Source organism: Hypomesus transpacificus, chromosome 21 (genome assembly GCF_021917145.1).
Source record: "Hypomesus transpacificus isolate Combined female chromosome 21, fHypTra1, whole genome shotgun sequence".
Classification (NCBI taxonomy): Eukaryota; Metazoa; Chordata; class Actinopteri; order Osmeriformes; family Osmeridae; genus Hypomesus; species Hypomesus transpacificus.
The window spans coordinates 5,577,162-5,596,885 of NC_061080.1; the positions used below are offsets into that span (position 1 = coordinate 5,577,162).

A 19,724-nucleotide genomic window follows, 5' to 3' on the forward strand; every position below is an offset into this window, starting at 1 on the left:
CCCGCGGGCCAAATGTGGCCCGCCATGTCATTTTATGTGGCCCACGGGCCTTGAGTTTGACACCTGTGCTAAATCGTATCGTCTCTTCACATGATCAAATAGCCACTTGCCATTGCACAACAACATACATATTACCCAGCAATCATCATTGCTAATCACAAAAATACCAAAGAAAATAAGAACGTATTCATTTCATGGAATCGTTTTTTAATAGTTTCTATAGTGTATATAAGATAAGCATATCATTTTGTTATAGAGTGCTACTATTTTCCCCACAAATAATACCTACCATGATAGAGATAAGTTTGCTCTTTCAGGTGGTTATATTGCATTAGACACAGTCTTTAATATATTATTATGTGACTGCACCTGCTGCACTCATCGTCTGACTAGTGACAGCTGGTAAGAGGGTCACACGTGTGATGAGAGGTGGGAGATAAACAACGACGATTTCTAACTTACAAAGACGCAACAAAGCAAAGTGTTTTCGTCAAAAAAACGCTTCTCCACCTACTGTTCTGGCGGTGAATTGTTTTCAGCACCCCCAGCCTTCGGAGTACCATAAAGGCAACAGAAATGCGAATTAATCCGTCCTATCCGGCGGCCCGCCCATCCGTAACGGAGTCTGAGTACCATACTGGCACCTTAACGGTGCGTGTCCACTACAGCGGAGTGGGCGGCGCGTTGGCGTCGGCTTCCAATTCATTTTCAATGAAACCGGGCGTTGACACTCGCATACGCTCCCACAATGCCCTACACGAGCGTCAACGCCCGGTTTCATTGAAAATGAATTGGAAGCCGACGCCAACGCGCCGCCCACTCCGCTGTGGTGGACACGCACCGTAACAGTGCGTTCACACTGCAGCGACGCAAATCGCTTGCCATTGCTCGCCTTCCCACAGTTCAACACGCTTTGGGGCATTTCAAACAGATTAAATGTAGAATGTTGTTCTCTAAAGTCACTGTTGTAGTTGTAAAAGGCCAAGGGTGCAGACTTGGGTCTACGTACTCCACCTTGAAAGCTAGAAATGTTTACCATGGTTGCTACGTTACGAGAAACAAAAAAAAATTTGATTGGCCATCGCTAGCAGAAATCGCTCCTCATTTGCATAAGGTTGAGAACATCTCAACTCGATCGCGTCGCTACCCACAATGCACCACGCAAGCGATTCGCCTGTTTCCATAGAAAATGAATTGAAAACATGTTGTCGCTAGCATCGCATTGCTGCAGTGTGAACGCACTGTGAACATGTTTACACACACAGGCACCCGCATCCCTCAGCCGATGGTTTGAGATGGGTATGGCTGCAGCCTGCAGCCTCCCGTCTCATGCCCTCCCGTCTCATGCCCAAGCTGTCCAACGGTAAATGCAGAGGGTCAAAAATACCAAATCGCGAATTATTGTACGGATGGAGTTAAAGGTAAATTCGTGAGCACGTTTGTTGCAATAAATTGAAAAACGTCGTTGTGACGCCTAAACTCAACCGGGCCTCCCAGGCTGCTAGAATGGATTTTTAGTTTGTAGTCTAGCTAAAAAACAAAAACACGTACACCAAAGTAGAAAGGAGAAATAGCGGACCAGACAAGCTTTTATTTTGAAAAGTAGAAGCATGAGACGGGAGGGCATGAGGCGGGAGGCTGCAGGCTGCAGCCATACACTCTTGGATGGTTTTCATACCTCAGGACAAGTCAACGCTGAGCTGTTTTCCCCCCAGTGGTGTTTTTTAGCCATTGCCACAACACCCTATTCAAAAAAAACACACAGGAACATGGTGTGCCTCACGATTATTTTGAACATATTGAATAATGTGATTTTTATCAAGCTGGGGAATTAAATCAAACTGCGGTCTGATTTAAAGCTCAGCTCTAATAATTATTACCATTATAGTTATTTCTGTTTGTAAACATACTTTGTTTAAGCAAAGCATATTAAGACTCATTTTAAGGTGTCCTTTTGACACCGAACTGTCTGTCAAATGGCAGCTTGCTTCTATGTCCTGACTGCTCAAGTAAACTTGGCTGCTGTAGTGCTTGGATGGGTCAATGTTAAAGCTATATTGATTCCTTGTCACCTTTTTGGTATGCAATGTCAGGTCAATGTGCGTAGCAATCGTTTTTTCAGCTTCTAGGTACATCAGATAGTTTTCCCAGCAGACCTGTTAAATATCAACAAATCTTGTTTAATATATTTTTGGAAGGGAGTTTAGGTGTCTTTGGTTGGTTCAGTTACAACCCAATATTTACCTTGATAAATGCACTATTTTTACCTATGGTTATGTAGTCTAAATATAACCTGACACGAAACACCTGTAAAAAGAACACCTGTGTAATTTGGGTCAGGTGACCTGTAATTTCTAGCTTTTGATCGGTGTGGGGGCTTTTTATCCTATGGCTTTTGGTGACGATGAGAAGGGAGGCTGGATAGGACCCAAGCACAGCCAGCTATCCATCCCCCTCCCTGTGCCGGAAAATGTCATTGTGTCACCGGAGAGGGACTACTTGCCACGAAACAGAAGCCCCTGAGGTCACCTGACCTCACCACCCGTGTCATTTCTGAAAGTGAATCCCGGGTTCACAACTTTTGGGAGTAGACTGAGCCGCAAAAAAAAAACTCTTTAATGTTTAATTCATCATAGGGTCATGCAGCTACTGTAAACTTTTATTAATAGAAATACTGCAACACAGTGTGTGTGTGTGTGTGTGTGCAGCATTGTTGCCAGCTTGACTGACTATTTTAGTGTGTCAGTCCAGCACAGTCCATACATTTTAATGAAGAGATTATGTAAGCACTTTATTTACATTTTCATGGTAGGGGAAAACAGACCCTTTTTTCAGAAAATTTAACATTGGCAGTAAAAATTTCGAAAGGAGAAAAAGAAGGGATGAGCTTCTTTTTTTTATGAGGCCTGCAGCTTCCATCATTAAGCCAGCAGTCACAACAAAGTGACTTTGTTCTTTTTCTCACTGAGCGCTTGTCCCCCCGCGCGCACAAGATGATGCACGTGTCTATAGATGTTGAGACCCGAGCTGGAGATCAAGGTCAGCGGAGATCGGCGCCGTCAGGTCCAGAAACCCCCCTGGGGGGTGGATGTTGTGGGGGGAAGAAAAAAAATAGAAAGAAGAACGTCCTCTCGCCCAATCATATGGGTCGCTGGCGTCCTCCCTACTGCCCCTGAGGCCAATCGAAAGTGAGGGGGAGGCTTTGTGGCCAGTCGTTTCTCATTAAAACCTGTAAACGTGCCCGCCTCTGTCCTCTGAAGAAGCTTCCGGAAGGGGAAGCTCGCTCGATAGCCCCGGCCTAGGAAGGGAAATGTGCTGACGTTGCAGTGGGACGCTAGCAAGTGGGCTGCAGATAGATAAATGGGGTGAAAGAGGTGGGGGTTTTGAGAGGTGGTGGGTGGGGGGTAGCAAAGGGGGTGTTGGTAACAGAATCCACACATCGACAGAGGCGCCAAAAAAGAGAATCAGCCACCTTAGTGTTTGAAGTTGTTTTGTCGTTGTTATTTTAAGATATGGGGCTGGTCGTGGCTGATGGGAGGGGGAGGCGGGGGGGAGTGTCTCGGATGCTGTCAAGTCATACCCACTCCGCACTCCCCCACCCCCTCTCAATATTAGTATTGTTGCATATCCAACTTTTTATTAACAACCTGGATGGACCAATATCTTTGTGCTCTGTCAAAGTGAAATACCATGACTTTCTGTAGACCTGCCAAGCCCCCCTCAGCCACTCCGTTATAATAATGATTCGCCAAAATTGATTCTCCCTGGCGATTATGACTAAACATTGCCAGGCCCATTGATTTCGGAGATGGCCTCACCGGTTTACAGCTCCGCCGCCATGACGGATACCTTCATCAAAAGAGACCTGCATGGATTACGAAGAACCCATCGATTCAGGACGAGTCGATCCGCAAGCCATTAAGGCTGTGTGTGCATGTATGTTTTTTTGTGTGTGTGTGGCTTTTCTGAAGGCTGGTAAGAGTGGGGCGTGCTTCTTGGGCCAGCGTATGAAACTTTGACACCACAGCGCTGTTGCAGTGTGTGTGTGTGTGCGTGCACGGGCGAATGTGACTGTCCCTAATGTGTGTGTGTGTGTTTAGGGTGTATCTTGTGGGCAACTCACTCACACATTGCTACCTCTGTCACCTTCACAGGGGAGGACTTTGCAGTGGTGCAGCAGGAGATCGTCATGATGAAGGACTGTAAGCACTCTAACATCGTGGCCTACTTCGGCAGTTACCTGAGGTACCGTCTTTAAGGCTCTCCAACCGCCCTGCTGTCTGTCCAATGTCATCCCCATCCAGTCCATTCTCATGCACTAGCAGGCTTTGGAGGGCACACAAACACCTCACCCTCACGGTGAATGTAAACACATCAACAACAAGAAAATATAGACACACAAGGCACAGATTAATTCAAATGTCTCAAACGCTGTAAACACAGACTCTGTATGGTGTTGACAGAGTTAGTTGTTAACACACACACCCATAGCCATCCTACGTCTGCGCACACACAAATGTCCACACACGCACACTTCCACACACAGACAGATCTGCAGCTTTTCTTGTGGCTGTGGTGTGTGAGCTCACAGAGTCTGCTGCACTGCAGTCAGGCTGCGGTCAGACCTCTCAGACCTCCCTGCGCTAGCTAGCACAGTTGCTAATTGCTAGCTCGGGGGGTGGGGAGGTGTGTGTGAGGAGATGGTGGTTGGCTTCTCTGTGAATGGTCTACTGGGAGGGGGGGGGGGGGTGTTGGACCATAGGGGTGGATGGTGGTTTAGACAACGTTGTACCACACTGTGTGGCGACCCAGAAAAGAAACCCCTGAAGCATTAATCTGTATATTATCAGTCCCGCCATTCCCCCCCCAAGACACCCCCCCCTACACACACACACACACACACGTCCCCACCTTCCTCTTTAGATATTCTTCTTTTTGCTCAGTGGAGTCCTGAGATGTATCGATTGAAAAACCTAATTTGTCTTCTTTTTTCCCTTCCCTCGTTTCAGGAGAGATAAGTTATGGATATGTATGGAGCATTGCGGGGGCGGGTCCCTTCAAGACATATATCACGGTAAACACACCACCAGAGTGCTCAAAAACATAAGCATTTGAAAAATGACACAGCAAGCCTGGACTCTTTGAAGTTGATTTCAAGTTTGATTCACATTGGCTTTTTGCAGGCTTTATTTGTTAAGTGTCTGTCAGTAAGCTGCCGGACCCGGTCAATTTTTTACAAATACTGTCAAGTAATTATTGATGATTATTTGGGTGTGCTTGGTCGTCCACTGTCATAAAACCAACAAGGCAACTGAAACTCCCTGCAGGCAATTTTTTTTATGTAATTGACCTACACAGTATTTGGGGATGCTGTGAAACGGGAAACTGGACAAATAGCAATTTCTTTACCCAAAAAAAGGAGTGGGTACCGTATCCATGACTGATATGACTGAAATGACAATAACAGAGCTTTCTTAGTATAGTTAGTCATACATTTTTACAGTTTACATGCTAGGTGGTGGTTAGCAAAACACCACGAGGCAAATGGTGAGCGACAAAATTGCCGTGCTTTTGAAACTGTCAGCAGTCAACCACGTAATAAGGCTGGCAGTTGATGAGGAAAGTGTTTTGTCTCTTCATAAACGGAGTGACTAAGTTCAGTTGAGTTCTGGATTTTAATAAGTATTTATCAATCGCAGATTGGGAGAGAACCAGACCTCTGACAACAAATGACAACACAACACCAGGCTTAGGTCTCAATCATGTCTCTCTCGGCTCTGAAGGCCGGAGGACCATCTTTTATAGGGCAAAGGAATGTAAACATAGATAGTGACAGTTAGGCAGTATTGACGTTACAACAGTCTCAGAGAAAGAGATTCACAGCTCCCAACACATGACCACTCAGACTTGAGAGATCATAGTTGTTGCTCTCCTTGTAGTCATGACAAGCGACGTTTAGCCAGTACTCTCTCCTGATCCTGAACATCTATTAACCCTGACACAGACAGAATCTACTCTTATTAATAGCGAGCTTACATAAGAACATACTAACTAGTATCCAATGACTAGTTCTATTGATTAGTGAATAATGTATACAGGAAATCGCAATTTCTTCCTCACACTCCCTCCTCCTCCTGACGGTGGTTAAAAGCCCCCGGGATCATTAGAGCCTCGGACTTCAGCAGCTGCAGAAAGACACAGTTGATTCTGCTCTCAGACACTGTCGTTCAGGGGCTGCCAGGCCTCATTAAGGGCGCCATAGCACCAAGCTCCCACCTCCTCTGCCTCCCCGTTCAGATACTGCCTCCAACATATTGACCCCCTGTCGCCGAGGAGACACGGAGACACTGATTCCACCCCCTCACCTGCCGAGCCCCTCCTTTCAACACCCGCAGGCCCCTCCCACTACTCTGGAGAAGAGGAAAAAAACGGGGTCAAGGCACGGCAGGCGCCCGGCTAAGCGAACTTCCCTTGCGGCCTCGCCGAATAAAGAGACTGGAGCGCAGGGAGAAAAGAGAGGAGAATATGACGCCCTGTCGCTGCCAATTGCTGTTTGAATTCCTTTAACCTGTTAAAGTTCTCCAACTTTCTGAACCACGCCTCGGTTTACCTTAGCAGGGACCTGACAAGAGAGAGGGATGCATTTCCATAGTGTGAAAGTAGTGGTTCAAGGCTTTTTAGTTTTGTCCACCCTTCACCCAAATGTGACACACAGGATAGGAAGAGACAGCAATGTACCTCAACAGGGAACTCCCAGTCAAATTGCCTTAGCACTAAACACACAAGAGAGAAGGGGGCTATTTTAGACAATTGAGATTCAGCCAAGGGCTGAGGATTCTGGAGAGATTGCGCTTCACTGCGGTGTGTCTGATCTCTAATCTGACGACAGGCTCTCTTACAGACTCTTAATCCATTGGTATGATCATGAGCAAGTAATTCCGTCACGTCAAGATTACCCCCCTTTCCTGGAGAAGACCAAAAACTTGAGTCTGACATTTTCAAAGCATAAAATGCATTGTTGTTTGTTGTTGTCAATGGACAGATTGTGATGGTGGTGGGAGGGGTAAGAGTGTGTGTGTGGGGGGAGAGAGGGTGGTGGTGTTTGAGAGACAGTGTGCCATACTCTGTAGTTCAAAAAGATGATTCTTGGAAATCTGTTTTTCAAATCAGAAGCCCTCCCCACGTTTGTCTGACTACATGTGTGTCCTTTCCTTATCTTGCAGTGACGGGCCCTCTCACGGAGTCGCAAATAGCCTATGTGTCGAGGGAGACTCTGCAGGTAGGGCCACAATGGCTTCCGTTTCTCTGCCCAATCACACACTCATTAGCCTTTGTGGCGTGCTGCCTTTCGTCTTTTGAAGCGCCGCCTTTGAACTGACGCTCTCTTTTGATTTGATGGAGGCACTTGAAATGTGATTGGGAAGAGAAGAGAAAAAATGGCTTGATTTCAAATGAATGAATAAATAAAAAATCGGGACCCAACTCTCCGAAATGATCCTCTTGAAAATGCTCGTAGGAAATTAGTTTCCTATCTCTAAAGCAAGGCCAAATCAATTTGTGCAATATCATTAGCAAGGAATGCAACAAAAAAAAAGGTGTACATGTTTACATGCCTGGCTTTTGTCTCCACAGGGGCTGTATTATCTACACAACAAAGGGAAAATGCACAGAGATATTAAGGTGAGGTTTGGAACACGTGTGCCCCTGTCGGCACAGTCAATGATCGAAGCCCGACGGAGCAGTTGTAGCCCCGCATATGGAAAATAATTATCACGATATGCAGTCCATGTAGCCTACATCAAAGCTGATTTTATTTGTATTGCCATTTTTACAAGCAATGTCACTGAGAGCTTCACATATGCTGGCTTGATAGAACTGCACCAAACACCCTCAAGCTCAATTATATATATGGACTTTATGCAACACATTTATAAATGATTCTTCACTAAATGATTAGAGTATTCATGAAATGTACTGTACAGTATGTATAGTATTGATTGGCCTTTAATGGCTAGTTTGGGAATGTAAAGAAGCCATTTGTCACACATGCATGGGTATATGTATGATATACCCCCACATAATACTATACTTTAAATATTTAAGTGGCATTAGGCCATCATAAGAGATGTACATTTGAATCTCCCTAGAATGTATCACCAATTCATTAATTTCATGTTGTTCAAATGGATTTGCGTTATTTATTTTTTCTTTTGTACGCCTAATTGTTGAGCTCTCCTTGCCTGTGACAGATGCCTTCCGTCCAGTCAATAGCAGGTCTCACAGGGAATGATTCGACTAGACGCGTAATGGCCATTATACAAACATTTATGACACTAATGGTGGCCATTTGAATCCCCGAAGACCCATCTTTCAAACTCACTCCGGGCTTCCCTCCCTTTGGTTGCTCCTCTTTTAAAGTCCCGTTTGATAAATGGCCTTGTTAAGGAAGTGCAGTGACGATGAAGGCGACATAGAAAATGCACCGGCCCACTTTTGAGCTTCATGTTGAAAAAACAAGAAACATTTATGCTAATGCAGTATGTGTAACTTGTGTCATTGACTCTTTCCCAAAGGGAGCAAACATACTGTTGACTGACAACGGATATGTCAAACTAGGTAAGCTGGCATGACTTTCTCTGATGGTCTGTGGCCCAGGTCATTCAATTGCAGATTAACAGGTATGTTGTAATGCATGTATCATTAAGCAATTTATATCTATATTTCTCAATATAAGGGGGTAATTAACATGCATGATGGTCTTGGAATAGTAACGTGTGATTGACCGGTAAATCACAGTTGGAACTAACCATAATGGAATTGATGCTTAATTCTTTTGGCCTATATTTGCAATTGATTGAACTGAAACTGGTAACCTACTTTCTGTTCCCTCAACGTTTAATGAATCATTTAGCTTTGGCCAGCGTAAAGACATTTACGCTCCTACCAATGACTGACATGTGGTTAATTGAGGTGGTCTGTGAACATCACCTTCTGCTTTCACATTGTATGCCATCAACTAATTTAATTTTAATTTAACACACATCCAATCTTTGGAAAACTAGTGTTGTTAGCTGAGCGCATGATGATGTTTGACATTTAAATGTATGCGTTTAGCAGGCGCTTTTATCCAAAGCGACTTCCAAAATAGAGCTTTACAAAAGTGCATAGGTCACTGATCATAACAACGAGATAGCCCCAAACATTGTGGGTAGCCAAAACATGAAGCATACACTGTGAAAACTAAATAAGTCCCAAAGGGAAGAACCATAAGAGCATGTAGTTGAACAAGTTACAATTAAACAATGTTTTTACACAATAACCGTGTAACTTTTTGTAGCTTATTACAATAGCTAGACCTACACTAGGTCACCACTGCATGTGTACAGTTATTCCTATTTTGTGTTATGTCAATTCTAATGTGTAGAATTGTTTATCTGGGTCTCTTTGGGCTATAAATATTCAAATGTGTACATTTGTTGGTGTTACAAAAACACAGAAATATCCATGAATGCGTCTTTAATAAGTAATAACGTATTAACTGCAATGTTTTTTCTTTTTGTGGGGCAGCTGACTTTGGCGTCTCTGCACAAATCACAATGACAATAGCCAAGAGAAAATCCTTCATCGGCACACCTTACTGGTAATGTCCTTGGTCTCCTCCTCCTATTGATCTCGCTCCCTCGATACCTGTTGTCAGGCTTACGAACAGAGATCCCTCATCAGCCATTTTGTCAAGCCACATGTAAATGTGCCCTGAGATTGATTTGAACTTTGGAGGTTTGAGAAAGGGGCAAGCAATGACGCACTACTGATGAAGATGATCATTAAATTGTGTTAAATACATTTTATTTAGTTCATCGTTGTGTTAAGTTTTCAAGCCTGTCCTGTATCATTTAATACTCCCTGCAGTGTAGGTCTGTCCGCCCCCCCTCGGCCGAAATAAAGTTCTAACCCTATATTTTGTAAGTTAATGTAATAGTCTAATAACAAATGTAATATTGCAAATATTTTGTAAAGCAATACAGTTAGGCTACTTAAAGTATGTTCTAAATGGCAGAGATATGCTGCCAATTAATAATTGACGTAACAACTTATTGTAAATGGTCAGTAGCCCAGCCTATCGATCAAGGTACTCGAAAGCATGTACACTGTCGGCTTCATTATAACTATTAATAAAAACTACTTCAGCATAATAATGCACCTAAAATACAAACGTGAGCAAGGGCAGCAATCGCTATCGAATCAACAGACATGCAATTATGCTAGCAGGGGAAGAATACAAACAACGAAAATCACCATTTAACTTAAATTTGCAATAACTGTAGACTAATACAATAACAGGCATTAATGAACTGAAAACATAAGTTATACGACTTACAGTTCTCAGGGACGCACACACACAATCTCAACTGCGCTGTGAAGCACGTTTCCGTGCTATTCTCCGACATGCACTCTAATAATCACTGCTGATAAACGGCCTAAAATCTTGGACAGACCCATTTCTGATAATGTGGCGGCAGAAATTTAGACGTGGCGGGCCGCCACGACAAAATCAACGTATGGGAAACATCTGTTATGGTGCCATGATGATAATGATGATGATGATGATAATAAGGATTTTTATGATTGTGATGGCCATGATTTATCGTCAGTATACATGCACAATATGCTGTGAGCATACACACAAGTTCCAGCCTGACCATTGCAGTATTTAACTTGGCCTTGCCGGTCCGTCACCTTCCGTGCCCATGAACAGGATGGCACCAGAGGTGGCAGCAGTGGAGAGGAAGGGCGGGTACAACCATCTGTGTGACATCTGGGCTGTGGGCATCACAGCCATCGAGCTGGCAGAGTTGCAGCCACCCATGTTTGACCTGCATCCGATGAGGTCAGTTCACACACGTTTGACCTGGCAAACAAAATTGATGCAATCTTTAGCATGCTGGACCAAAATGTTGTCTCTTATATGCATTTGTTATTATTATTTTAACTTTTGTGAAATCTTTTCAATAGGCGTAAACATCCTTTTACGGATCCTTACAAGAACATTTATTTAGATTTTTTTTTGTCTTTAGCAATTTTGTGAGTGAGTTTATGATTAATGTATACAATGAAAGGTCCTTGTTTATCATTTTTTTGTAAATTAGGATAACGGAATGTTGTTTAGTTGAATTTTTACCTTACTCTCTGTGTGGAAGCAGGTTTTCTACGTCAATCCACAATATCACTGTTTGTTCTCTTGTCTTTTTTTTCTGTTTTTCTCCCCCCCTTCTCCCAAGGGCCCTGTTCTTGATGACCAAAAGTAACTTCCAGCCTCCCAAGTTGAAAGACAAGGTGAAATGGTGAGTTTGTCATTGGACCGGTCTCCTGTCTCTCCCTTTCCCGTCTCCATCCATTTCTATCTCTGTTTCACTCCCTCCCTCCATTTCCCCCACAATGAAGGGCAACATCTGTCAGAAAAGGAACACATCAGGAAGACGGATCTGTTGTAAATTTAGGGAAAACTTCCAGCTGCTTCCAATTCTGTAGTTAAATATATGAATGCAATTTAATTAATGTATTGTACACAAACACTAGATTCTACCTTCCAGCTGAAGGTTTATAAAGGAGAAATCTCCGACCCTCCAGCCATGAGATCCATTCACACCTAGTCTGATCCCACGGCTCAACAAAGCGTCAACCGTTTTCACCCCATCTGTTTACAGGATGGAAAAAGTTAGTGATACAATATTCATGAACCAAATCTGAACCACTACTGAAATATTAACAGTCAGACGCACCTGCCTTAAAGGGACAGGTGCCCAATATTAACATGGCAAGGGAAGGTATATTTGACAGTCTAACTATCTTGACTTCACGAAGCAAAACTTGAATTTTGCTTTCCCTTCGCAGAGGTTTGGCACTATTACCATATCAATTGAACGTTTAGCACAGAGGGATGGGAGAGGTGTAATCAGTTTTTAAATATCTTGTTTTTGTTTTCCCAAGGACCAATAATTTTCATCATTTTGTGAAGATATCCCTGACAAAAAACCCTAAGAAGAGGCCTTCTGCAGACAAGCTGTTACAGGTGAGATGGTTTTGGCAAATTATTTCTATGAGAATGTCCAAAAACACAAAACAACATCTTCAACATTTTCAATTAGGAAGTTTCAAATTTTTGTAACTGTAAATTATATAATCTGTATTCCATTAATTAGGACAGGATGTTACTGTCCAAGTGACTCAATGTTTTTGCATGGTAATTGCATGGTAATCATGTATCAATTTTTTGTATATTGTTATCATGAAATAATTATTGCCAATTACAACTCACACTTGATTCATTGTTTTATCGTAACAGTAAACAACATTTAAATTGAACTGAATGTTTCTTAGTTTCTGTTTAAGCCTTTTGTGTTTACAAATCCCATCAAAACATTGCCCTTTTCCCATATCTTTTTCTGCAAGCAAAAAATTAACTTGTCAGTTTCCTCAACTTAAACTTGGGTCTGTGTGTTTACCTGTATTTCCGAATGTTTGTGTGCGCACATGCTGGTGTGTTTTGCGATTGATCCTATATATGCAGTTATTTTACTGAGATTGCCTTGTCTTTGTCCCAGCATCCCTTTGTATCCCAGCCGCTGAGTCGGACACTGGCCATTGAGCTACTGGACAAGGCGAGCAACCCGGACCACTCCACATACGATGACCACTTTGACGACGACGAGACGGAGCCCGAGGTATATCTTGCTACTCTTGCAAAATTCCATTAACAGTTGGCCATATTGAGCTGCCATAGTCAGCTCAAGGGTTCTATTCAATTAAAACAGTCCCACAGGTTACATTTTCAGGAGACTGAGAACGTTTATTTGAATTGAATTTGTTTGAGAGAAGTCCAAAAGCCAAAGGAGTATTTTGATGTTGTTTTATGTAGTTTGAAAGATAAGATTCCAAAATGGCTGATAGAAGCACATATTCTCCCTGGGAAACATAATTATCGATGTTTTCTAATATTGGCAAAGCTTTTACCTGTAAACTGACTACAGTTTCTACATTTTCTTCTGTATAGTCTATGACATTTGAGTCTGTATTTTAGAATATCTTTGCAAACATAGATTCACAACATTTTATAAGATTAAAAGTCAAAACTGTATTCACCAAATAGGGTAAATGGTACAGTGGTACAATTGTTTGCATTACAGTACTGAAATATTCCAGAATGCTGCAAGAACGTTATGAAATCCTGTCTAATGTACTGCTTAATTACATTTACATCACAGCATTCTGAGTAGTATGGTAAACTTCGCTTTGATGTTTAACCAAGACTTTCCCAGCTTTCTACTCATGTGCTGTGTATATGTTTCACTCATTTGTCTCTTAATTTATTTGTTGATGTGTGCTACAGTAGGAGGCTATTGTTTTCTTATGCATATTTCTGCCTCTCTCTTCCTCCTCACACTTAGTTTGAATTGTGGGGTGAGTTGGTGGTCAATATGTGATGTGTTTTAAGTTATTTGAAAGGCTTTGAAGTGACAAGGTATGTTTTTGTTGTCTGTGTTTTGCGTTTGTGCGTGCTCATACTGTATTGCACCTGTGTGCGTAAGAATATGTGTTGCTTCGATAAACAGGATTCCCCCACTCCTATGCAATTGTCACTGGGAATGTTGTTTGGTGTGAAATGTTAGTGCATGAGGCTACTCTACTGTGTTCTAGTTGAAATCCAGGCAAGCTTGTCTTGAAATGGTTTGCTGTGGAGTATGGCGTGTTTTTTTTCCCCCCAGTCATGCCACTCAAAGATGTAAACCTTTAATTAGAGCGTTTTGTCAAACTATTGTCGATAATGGGAAATTGCATTGCGGATTCACCTAGAATGTTTCTTCTGTTTCTGAGGTGTTGTCTGCATTAACACTGTGTCAACCCACAAGCTGTTCTTCCTTCTCTCCCTCCTGTTGCCCTCTCCACTCATTGTATATTCATGTAAAACCACACCTGTTCAGACGAAATAGCGTCAACATGCAAAGTGAACCAGCTGTAACAGTTCTCTGGCATCTTACATCAATTGAATCGTGACCAAATGGCCTCAGCACATTTTTAGAATGTACCCAAAGCACCCCACCCTGTCGGACTCGTACCCCGAATGTTCGCTTGAGTCCTTACCCTGTCCTTGGCTCGGACCAACATTTAGACGCAAGTGCTTTTAGTGCCTTCCTTTTTTTCTCGATGGAGCAACAACTGGATGGAAGTGAGTGACGGATGCTCTTCAACTGCCTTGTTGTGGCCTGGAACTGTCAGTTCTCTTATACTGTAGGCCTCCATTCCTATAATGTCCTCTCAGGCATAAGAAAGGATGCAAATAAATAAATAACAGCGGAAACATTTCGCAATTGCTCCTCGTCGGCGTAATGCAACAGAACGCTAGCTATGCTATTCCCAGGGGACTTAGCTGAGGGCGGATGTCAGGGTGTGCAATCCCACAAGATGAGTCGCTTTCGTTGTGTCTCAGTCATCAAAGTGTGACATTCAGGGGTCAGATTTTTTTTTCCTTCTGTTTTTCTTTATCTCTCACGTCCGTTTCTTATCAGCTTTGTATCAGGGGAAATTGCCAGTATGTTGCAGTTTCTGTGGATATGAGGCAGTTCTTCTCTTATCGTCGTTTGTGCCAATGTTTTCTTTTTTGCATCGTCATGTTCATCATTCTAATTCACGAGCCACTGCTCGTTGTTAATGAGCGTCTGTTGTTTAGGACTGTTTGTTGTGAAACAAATTGGTCTCCTGTTAAGTTAGTATGAAGAACATAAAGCAAACTCATTTCAAGTGTCCAAACATTCTTATTAGACCTGTTAAATCTGTTGAAAACCTCTCCTAAGATCAGAATTGGAGCTCTAGAGTAATTGTGACACTACACAAGTTGTGTACAGCAAACAAAAAATACTATAGATAGAATTTTTTTTAATGTCATACTGATATATTAATCGTCAGGGACTTCTCTCTGATTTACCAGGCTGAGTGTGACGCAGCGTTGCCAGATGTATGGTAATTATCATATTTGTGCGATTAATTTGCCCTTTGTTTGATGTACAATCAATAATACCAAGTCCCATAGTGGATGATAATTTTACTAATTTTTCATGAGCATGGCTGCTCATTTGAAGAGAATATGCACAAGAGAACTGCTGCATCCATGTAAAAAGAAAAAAATAAGAAAAGGGCAGAGTCGTTGCTGGAACAGTAAAAAACAAAAAAAGTAAGCATAGCCAGCAAACATGCAGGAATGAGTGGGAAAGCAACCTCCATTTTACTGGATGGCTTAAACCTGTTGCAGGCTGTGACTTAAATGCATTATGTCTTTGTTGTAACATACAGGTGGTGGCTGATATCACAGTTTTACAAATGAAATTACATACAGTAGCCTTTTTAAGATTGTACAACGCTAGACTGTGGAACTGGAGCTAATTAAGTAAGCAGGTTATTGATTTATGTTTCATGTACATGCTGAACAGGCTACACCTCGTACACCTCGCACCCTGCCATTTTTTTTACTAATATAGTATTTAGTTTACTTAATATTTTACATTTCAATGCTGGACAGTTTTATTTGAGTGAATCCGGAAAGACTACTCCCTTCTACACATCAAAGTACGTCAGCAATAACAACACGTTTAACTGGATTTGTAGGTGGTGTCAAAAAGTAGTTTGTCTCAATTCATGTTTTTTCAGAAATGTCACATTTACAGCTAGTTGGTTCTCTAGGTAATGACGATAATAATAAATACGATTTGTTTCCTCAAACTACAATAATTTAAAGCCTCTGGGTAACATTTCCGATCTGGTACCACTGTGAGGTGTTCTGCATGTGTTTAGAGTTGAATTTACACTTAACCTTCTCAATCTTAAAGAAACCTATATGTAATTTAATTGTATCATCTCTTCAGAAATTGACATGTGAATTTTTTGCACATAAAAAAAAAAAATGAGGCCTTGATCATTTTCCTTGCCAGCCTCATGCAATGGTTGACAGCTTATTATGAGCGCAGACATCTGACGACCAGCAACATGAATGCAAATGAATCACAACAGCGTATGGAACTGCATAAATTATCAGGCTGCTGATTAGCTAAATTAGCGCCGCAACCTGTGAATCACCTTCAGAATGTGTTATGTTTTCCTTCTGTGGTGATATTTGTCCATTGACGGTTCCAAATGCCAGTGCCAAAATTTGAAAATGCATCTTTGGATTCCACCTGTTTATATATATATATTGTTTCAACTGTTGTTGCGTTCCTCCACCTACATCCCTCAGCGTTACTCTTTTTCCTTCCAGACTCCTGTGTCTGTACCTTATCGGATCCCCTCAGGGAATACGCGGGAGGGGAAAACGCTCTCTGAGATCAACTGTAAGTCTACCTGGGGACATGTTCTTCATATAACCTCCAGTCTGTCTCAAATTAGAAAATGTTACATGACAAATGCGTGTTTTAAGTAGTGTGTCATATAAAACAGACCTTATGACTTCCATGATTCCAAAGTAATGTGTGGTATAGTTTTGACTGATCTGTACTTTAGTTTTTTGCTCTCTTTAACCTTGATGCATTTAGTTATTCTTACGGACACGTATATGAGATTGTGACAAATGTAAAGGCGGCTTCATGAAAGATTCATGCCTTGTGTTTCTATCCCCCCCCCCCCCAGTAGAGTTATCCTGCCTTTGACCTTGTGGTTTAGCTCAAGAACACCACCCCCTCCCTCCATCTTTTGTATCTCTCCTACCCCTTACTGAGTCGCCTCTGGAGAATTAAGTATTCATCATTCGAGTGCAAAAAGCATAAGGAACAGCTTACTGTTCAGCCTGGGACTTTATCTATTGGTTTTAATCACCACCGTTTTGTTTGAGTCAGTGTCCTGGAGGATTATGGGGAAATAAATTGCCTGCACAACCTAATAATATAAGCCCATAAGCAATATTCTATGTTGGCAGTCTGTTACTTTTACTCCTAAAAAGTTGTGTGTTTGAGGAAAGAATTGTTTGATTCAGGACTGAACTTTTTTGGTTTTGGCATGCTTTTAATTTAACATGACATTTTCTTTAACATGAGAAAGCATTTTTTTAGTAGTCCACCTGAAGTAGTAAAGTTTTTATGATATCATCAATGCATGTTTTACCTATTTGTCTTTGTTTATCTCCTACAGTTGACCAAGTCAAGTTTGATCCCGTACGTAGAAAGGAGACTGAACCATATCATGACCTAGTGAGTGCCTGCTCTAAAACACACACAAGCACACACATACACACTCTATTTGTTTGATGCGTACGTGCATGCCCTCTGATTAATTCAGACACTCTCCCACTCCCCATTTTCTGGCTGACCAGACAACCTCATCGACATCTGACAAATTTTAGCCATGAAATCATACTATGCGAGAATAATCACCACCACATCACAGCCTCCCACTGCCAGCCTCCCACTGCCAGCCTCACATTCCCAGCTTCACAATTCCAGCTTAAACTTTGCGTTCATGTTAACGGTCACTTCTATCTGTGGCCATCTCATCTCATAGCTGACTACTGCATGATGGTCAAGCCTGATTATATTGATGTTATTTATCAGTTTTTACAACACCATGATCTTCCTAAAACTATCAACCTAATCAACAGAGGAACCAAATTACAGGCAATTGTAACTTCTGTGACTAGTTCAAAATATGAAAGGGGTGAATGACTTACCCACTGCCTGTTTCTCTATCACTGCAACATTATTAAAACTGATCACTTTAGCTAACAACAAATGCTCCCCCCAACCCAACAGTCCTGTAGGATCACTTGTTTCTCACCCCTCACTTCTCATTTCAGCGACAGTCCCTCACCCCATGGTTCTGTGTGTGTTTTCAGTACACCCGAAAAGCCGCCCCTCTGAATAATCTGTATTATTTTCTTGGTCTGTCTACTAAACAGCACGACTCTGACGATTTTTTGGACTGTGAGGAAGATATATACTACACTGCAAGATCTAATCTGGTATTTTTGTTTGCTCTCATATGCTCTGGTCTCTTGAATTCTTCCTGACATCTTCCTGACTGTCCCTTTTTTGTTTTGCTTCATCTTGTCATCTTTCATCCCGTCTTTCAGCTCACTCATGCTTCGTAGTTCATTGAAACAACATCTCCTCATCTCTCCTTTTGTCCGTGCTGCATTTCATTGCGCATGACGGCCACTGCCGAGCTGTCTGGTAAAGTCCAGAGTCCCGGTGATGTGCTGTATCCTCATATCCTAGTGTTTTGTTCACAGGCAGCTGTGATCTATCCGTCTGCCTTCCCATATAAGAACACGATAGCAGCCCCTTGGTGGTTTTATTGTGTAATGAGCAGGTATTGCATTTGACGCTGGAAGGTTTGTCATTATCGTTATGTAATGTAATTCAAAAACCCTAGTTTTGACTTGAATTATGCAATAACCGGCCTAAGGTTGCAATAAGGGTGACCATTTCTACTGTAATAGAAACAAAACCACAATTAAATAAAGGAACAGTCCGGAAAATGACCACTGAAATGTTGAGCTAAATAAAGGAAATTGACTTTTAACCTATGCAGGGAGGTAGGGAGTAAAGGAGTAGCTATTTTATCCATCTCCTTGGGGAAATTGTTGGCCGTCCAGAAGATACATAAGTGTTTCCTCTATGTTGATTTTGGCCCGCCACGGCTACATTTCTGCTGCCACGGTATCAGAAATAGTTCTGTACAAAAGGCCGTCTATCAGCAGTGATTGTTAGAGTGCATGTCGCAGAATGGCACGGACCCACGCTTCACACCGCAGTTGAGATTGCGTGTGTGCGTCTTTGAGAAATAAGTCGTATAACTTATGTTGTCAGTTACTTATGTCAGTAACTTATGTGGTCTATAGTTCTTGCAAATTTAAATTGAAGTTAACTGGTGATTTTTGTTGTTTGTATTCTTCCCCTGCTAGTTAAATTGTACATGTCTGTTGATTCAATAACGATTGCTGCCCTCGCTCACGTGTGTATTTTAGGTGCATTATTATGCTGAAATAGTTTTAATTAATAAATAGTGGGTTTATTGTTATTATTTGCTACAGAATGCTTAGCCTATCAAGATCAAATGAAGCAGACCGTGTACATGTACAAGTACCTTAATCGATAGGCTAGGCTACTGACCATTTACAATAAGTTGTTACGTCAATTATTAATTGGCAGCATTTATGCCATTTATAACATACTTTAAAAGTGGAAGGTGTCTTTAAGTAGCCTAACCTTATTGCTTTAGGGGAAATAGAACAAAAATATGTGCAATATTACATTAGCTATTAAACTATTACATTAACCTGCTCCTAAATATAGGGTTAGGGTTAGAGCTTTGTTTCAGCTTTGTTTCAAACACTTAACAAATGTGAAGGAATTGTGTGTGAGTCCCTTTGCCCTCTTTAGGGCTAAATGAGCTGTTGGTACCATCTTTTTTCATGGGAAGGGCATTTTTTTCAGACTTTTTCGGCCTCAGTGAGGCCATGTCTCTGGTCCCAGACAACGAGAGAGATGGAGGTGGTGGGAAATCTAGATGATGAAAGAGTAGACTGCACGAGAGAGGGATGGTAAAAGGAAGTGGGAGAGGTGAAGGGAGAGTTTAGTTTTTATGTTTGAGGGAGAGGGAGAGAGATGGGAAGAAACGGTGAAGGAGGAAGAAAAAGAAAAGCCAAGATGGGGAGAGGGAGAGGAGGAGAGAGAGCAAAAGTGTAT

At 42.0% G+C, this 19,724-nt stretch overlaps 1 protein-coding gene across 2 annotated transcripts in view; it reads left to right on the plus strand.

The window, feature by feature from the left end:
* map4k3a (mitogen-activated protein kinase kinase kinase kinase 3a) overlaps positions 1 to 19,724 on the plus strand; it is an 86,530-nt gene that overhangs the window by 40,318 nt on the left and 26,488 nt on the right. The window contains exons 3-15 of one of the 2 annotated variants that reach the window (XM_047043498.1): positions 4,155 to 4,245; positions 5,010 to 5,074; positions 7,224 to 7,279; positions 7,633 to 7,680; positions 8,574 to 8,616; positions 9,568 to 9,640; positions 10,757 to 10,888; positions 11,280 to 11,342; positions 11,989 to 12,070; positions 12,603 to 12,722; positions 16,304 to 16,376; positions 17,170 to 17,228; positions 17,933 to 17,995. In XM_047043498.1, coding sequence (XP_046899454.1) covers positions 4,155 to 4,245; positions 5,010 to 5,074; positions 7,224 to 7,279; positions 7,633 to 7,680; positions 8,574 to 8,616; positions 9,568 to 9,640; positions 10,757 to 10,888; positions 11,280 to 11,342; positions 11,989 to 12,070; positions 12,603 to 12,722; positions 16,304 to 16,376; positions 17,170 to 17,228; positions 17,933 to 17,995 — 968 coding nt within the window. The remainder of the gene's footprint in view (positions 1 to 4,154; positions 4,246 to 5,009; positions 5,075 to 7,223; positions 7,280 to 7,632; positions 7,681 to 8,573; positions 8,617 to 9,567; positions 9,641 to 10,756; positions 10,889 to 11,279; positions 11,343 to 11,988; positions 12,071 to 12,602; positions 12,723 to 16,303; positions 16,377 to 17,169; positions 17,229 to 17,932; positions 17,996 to 19,724) is intronic. The other variant, XM_047043499.1, reaches the window with a different exon arrangement.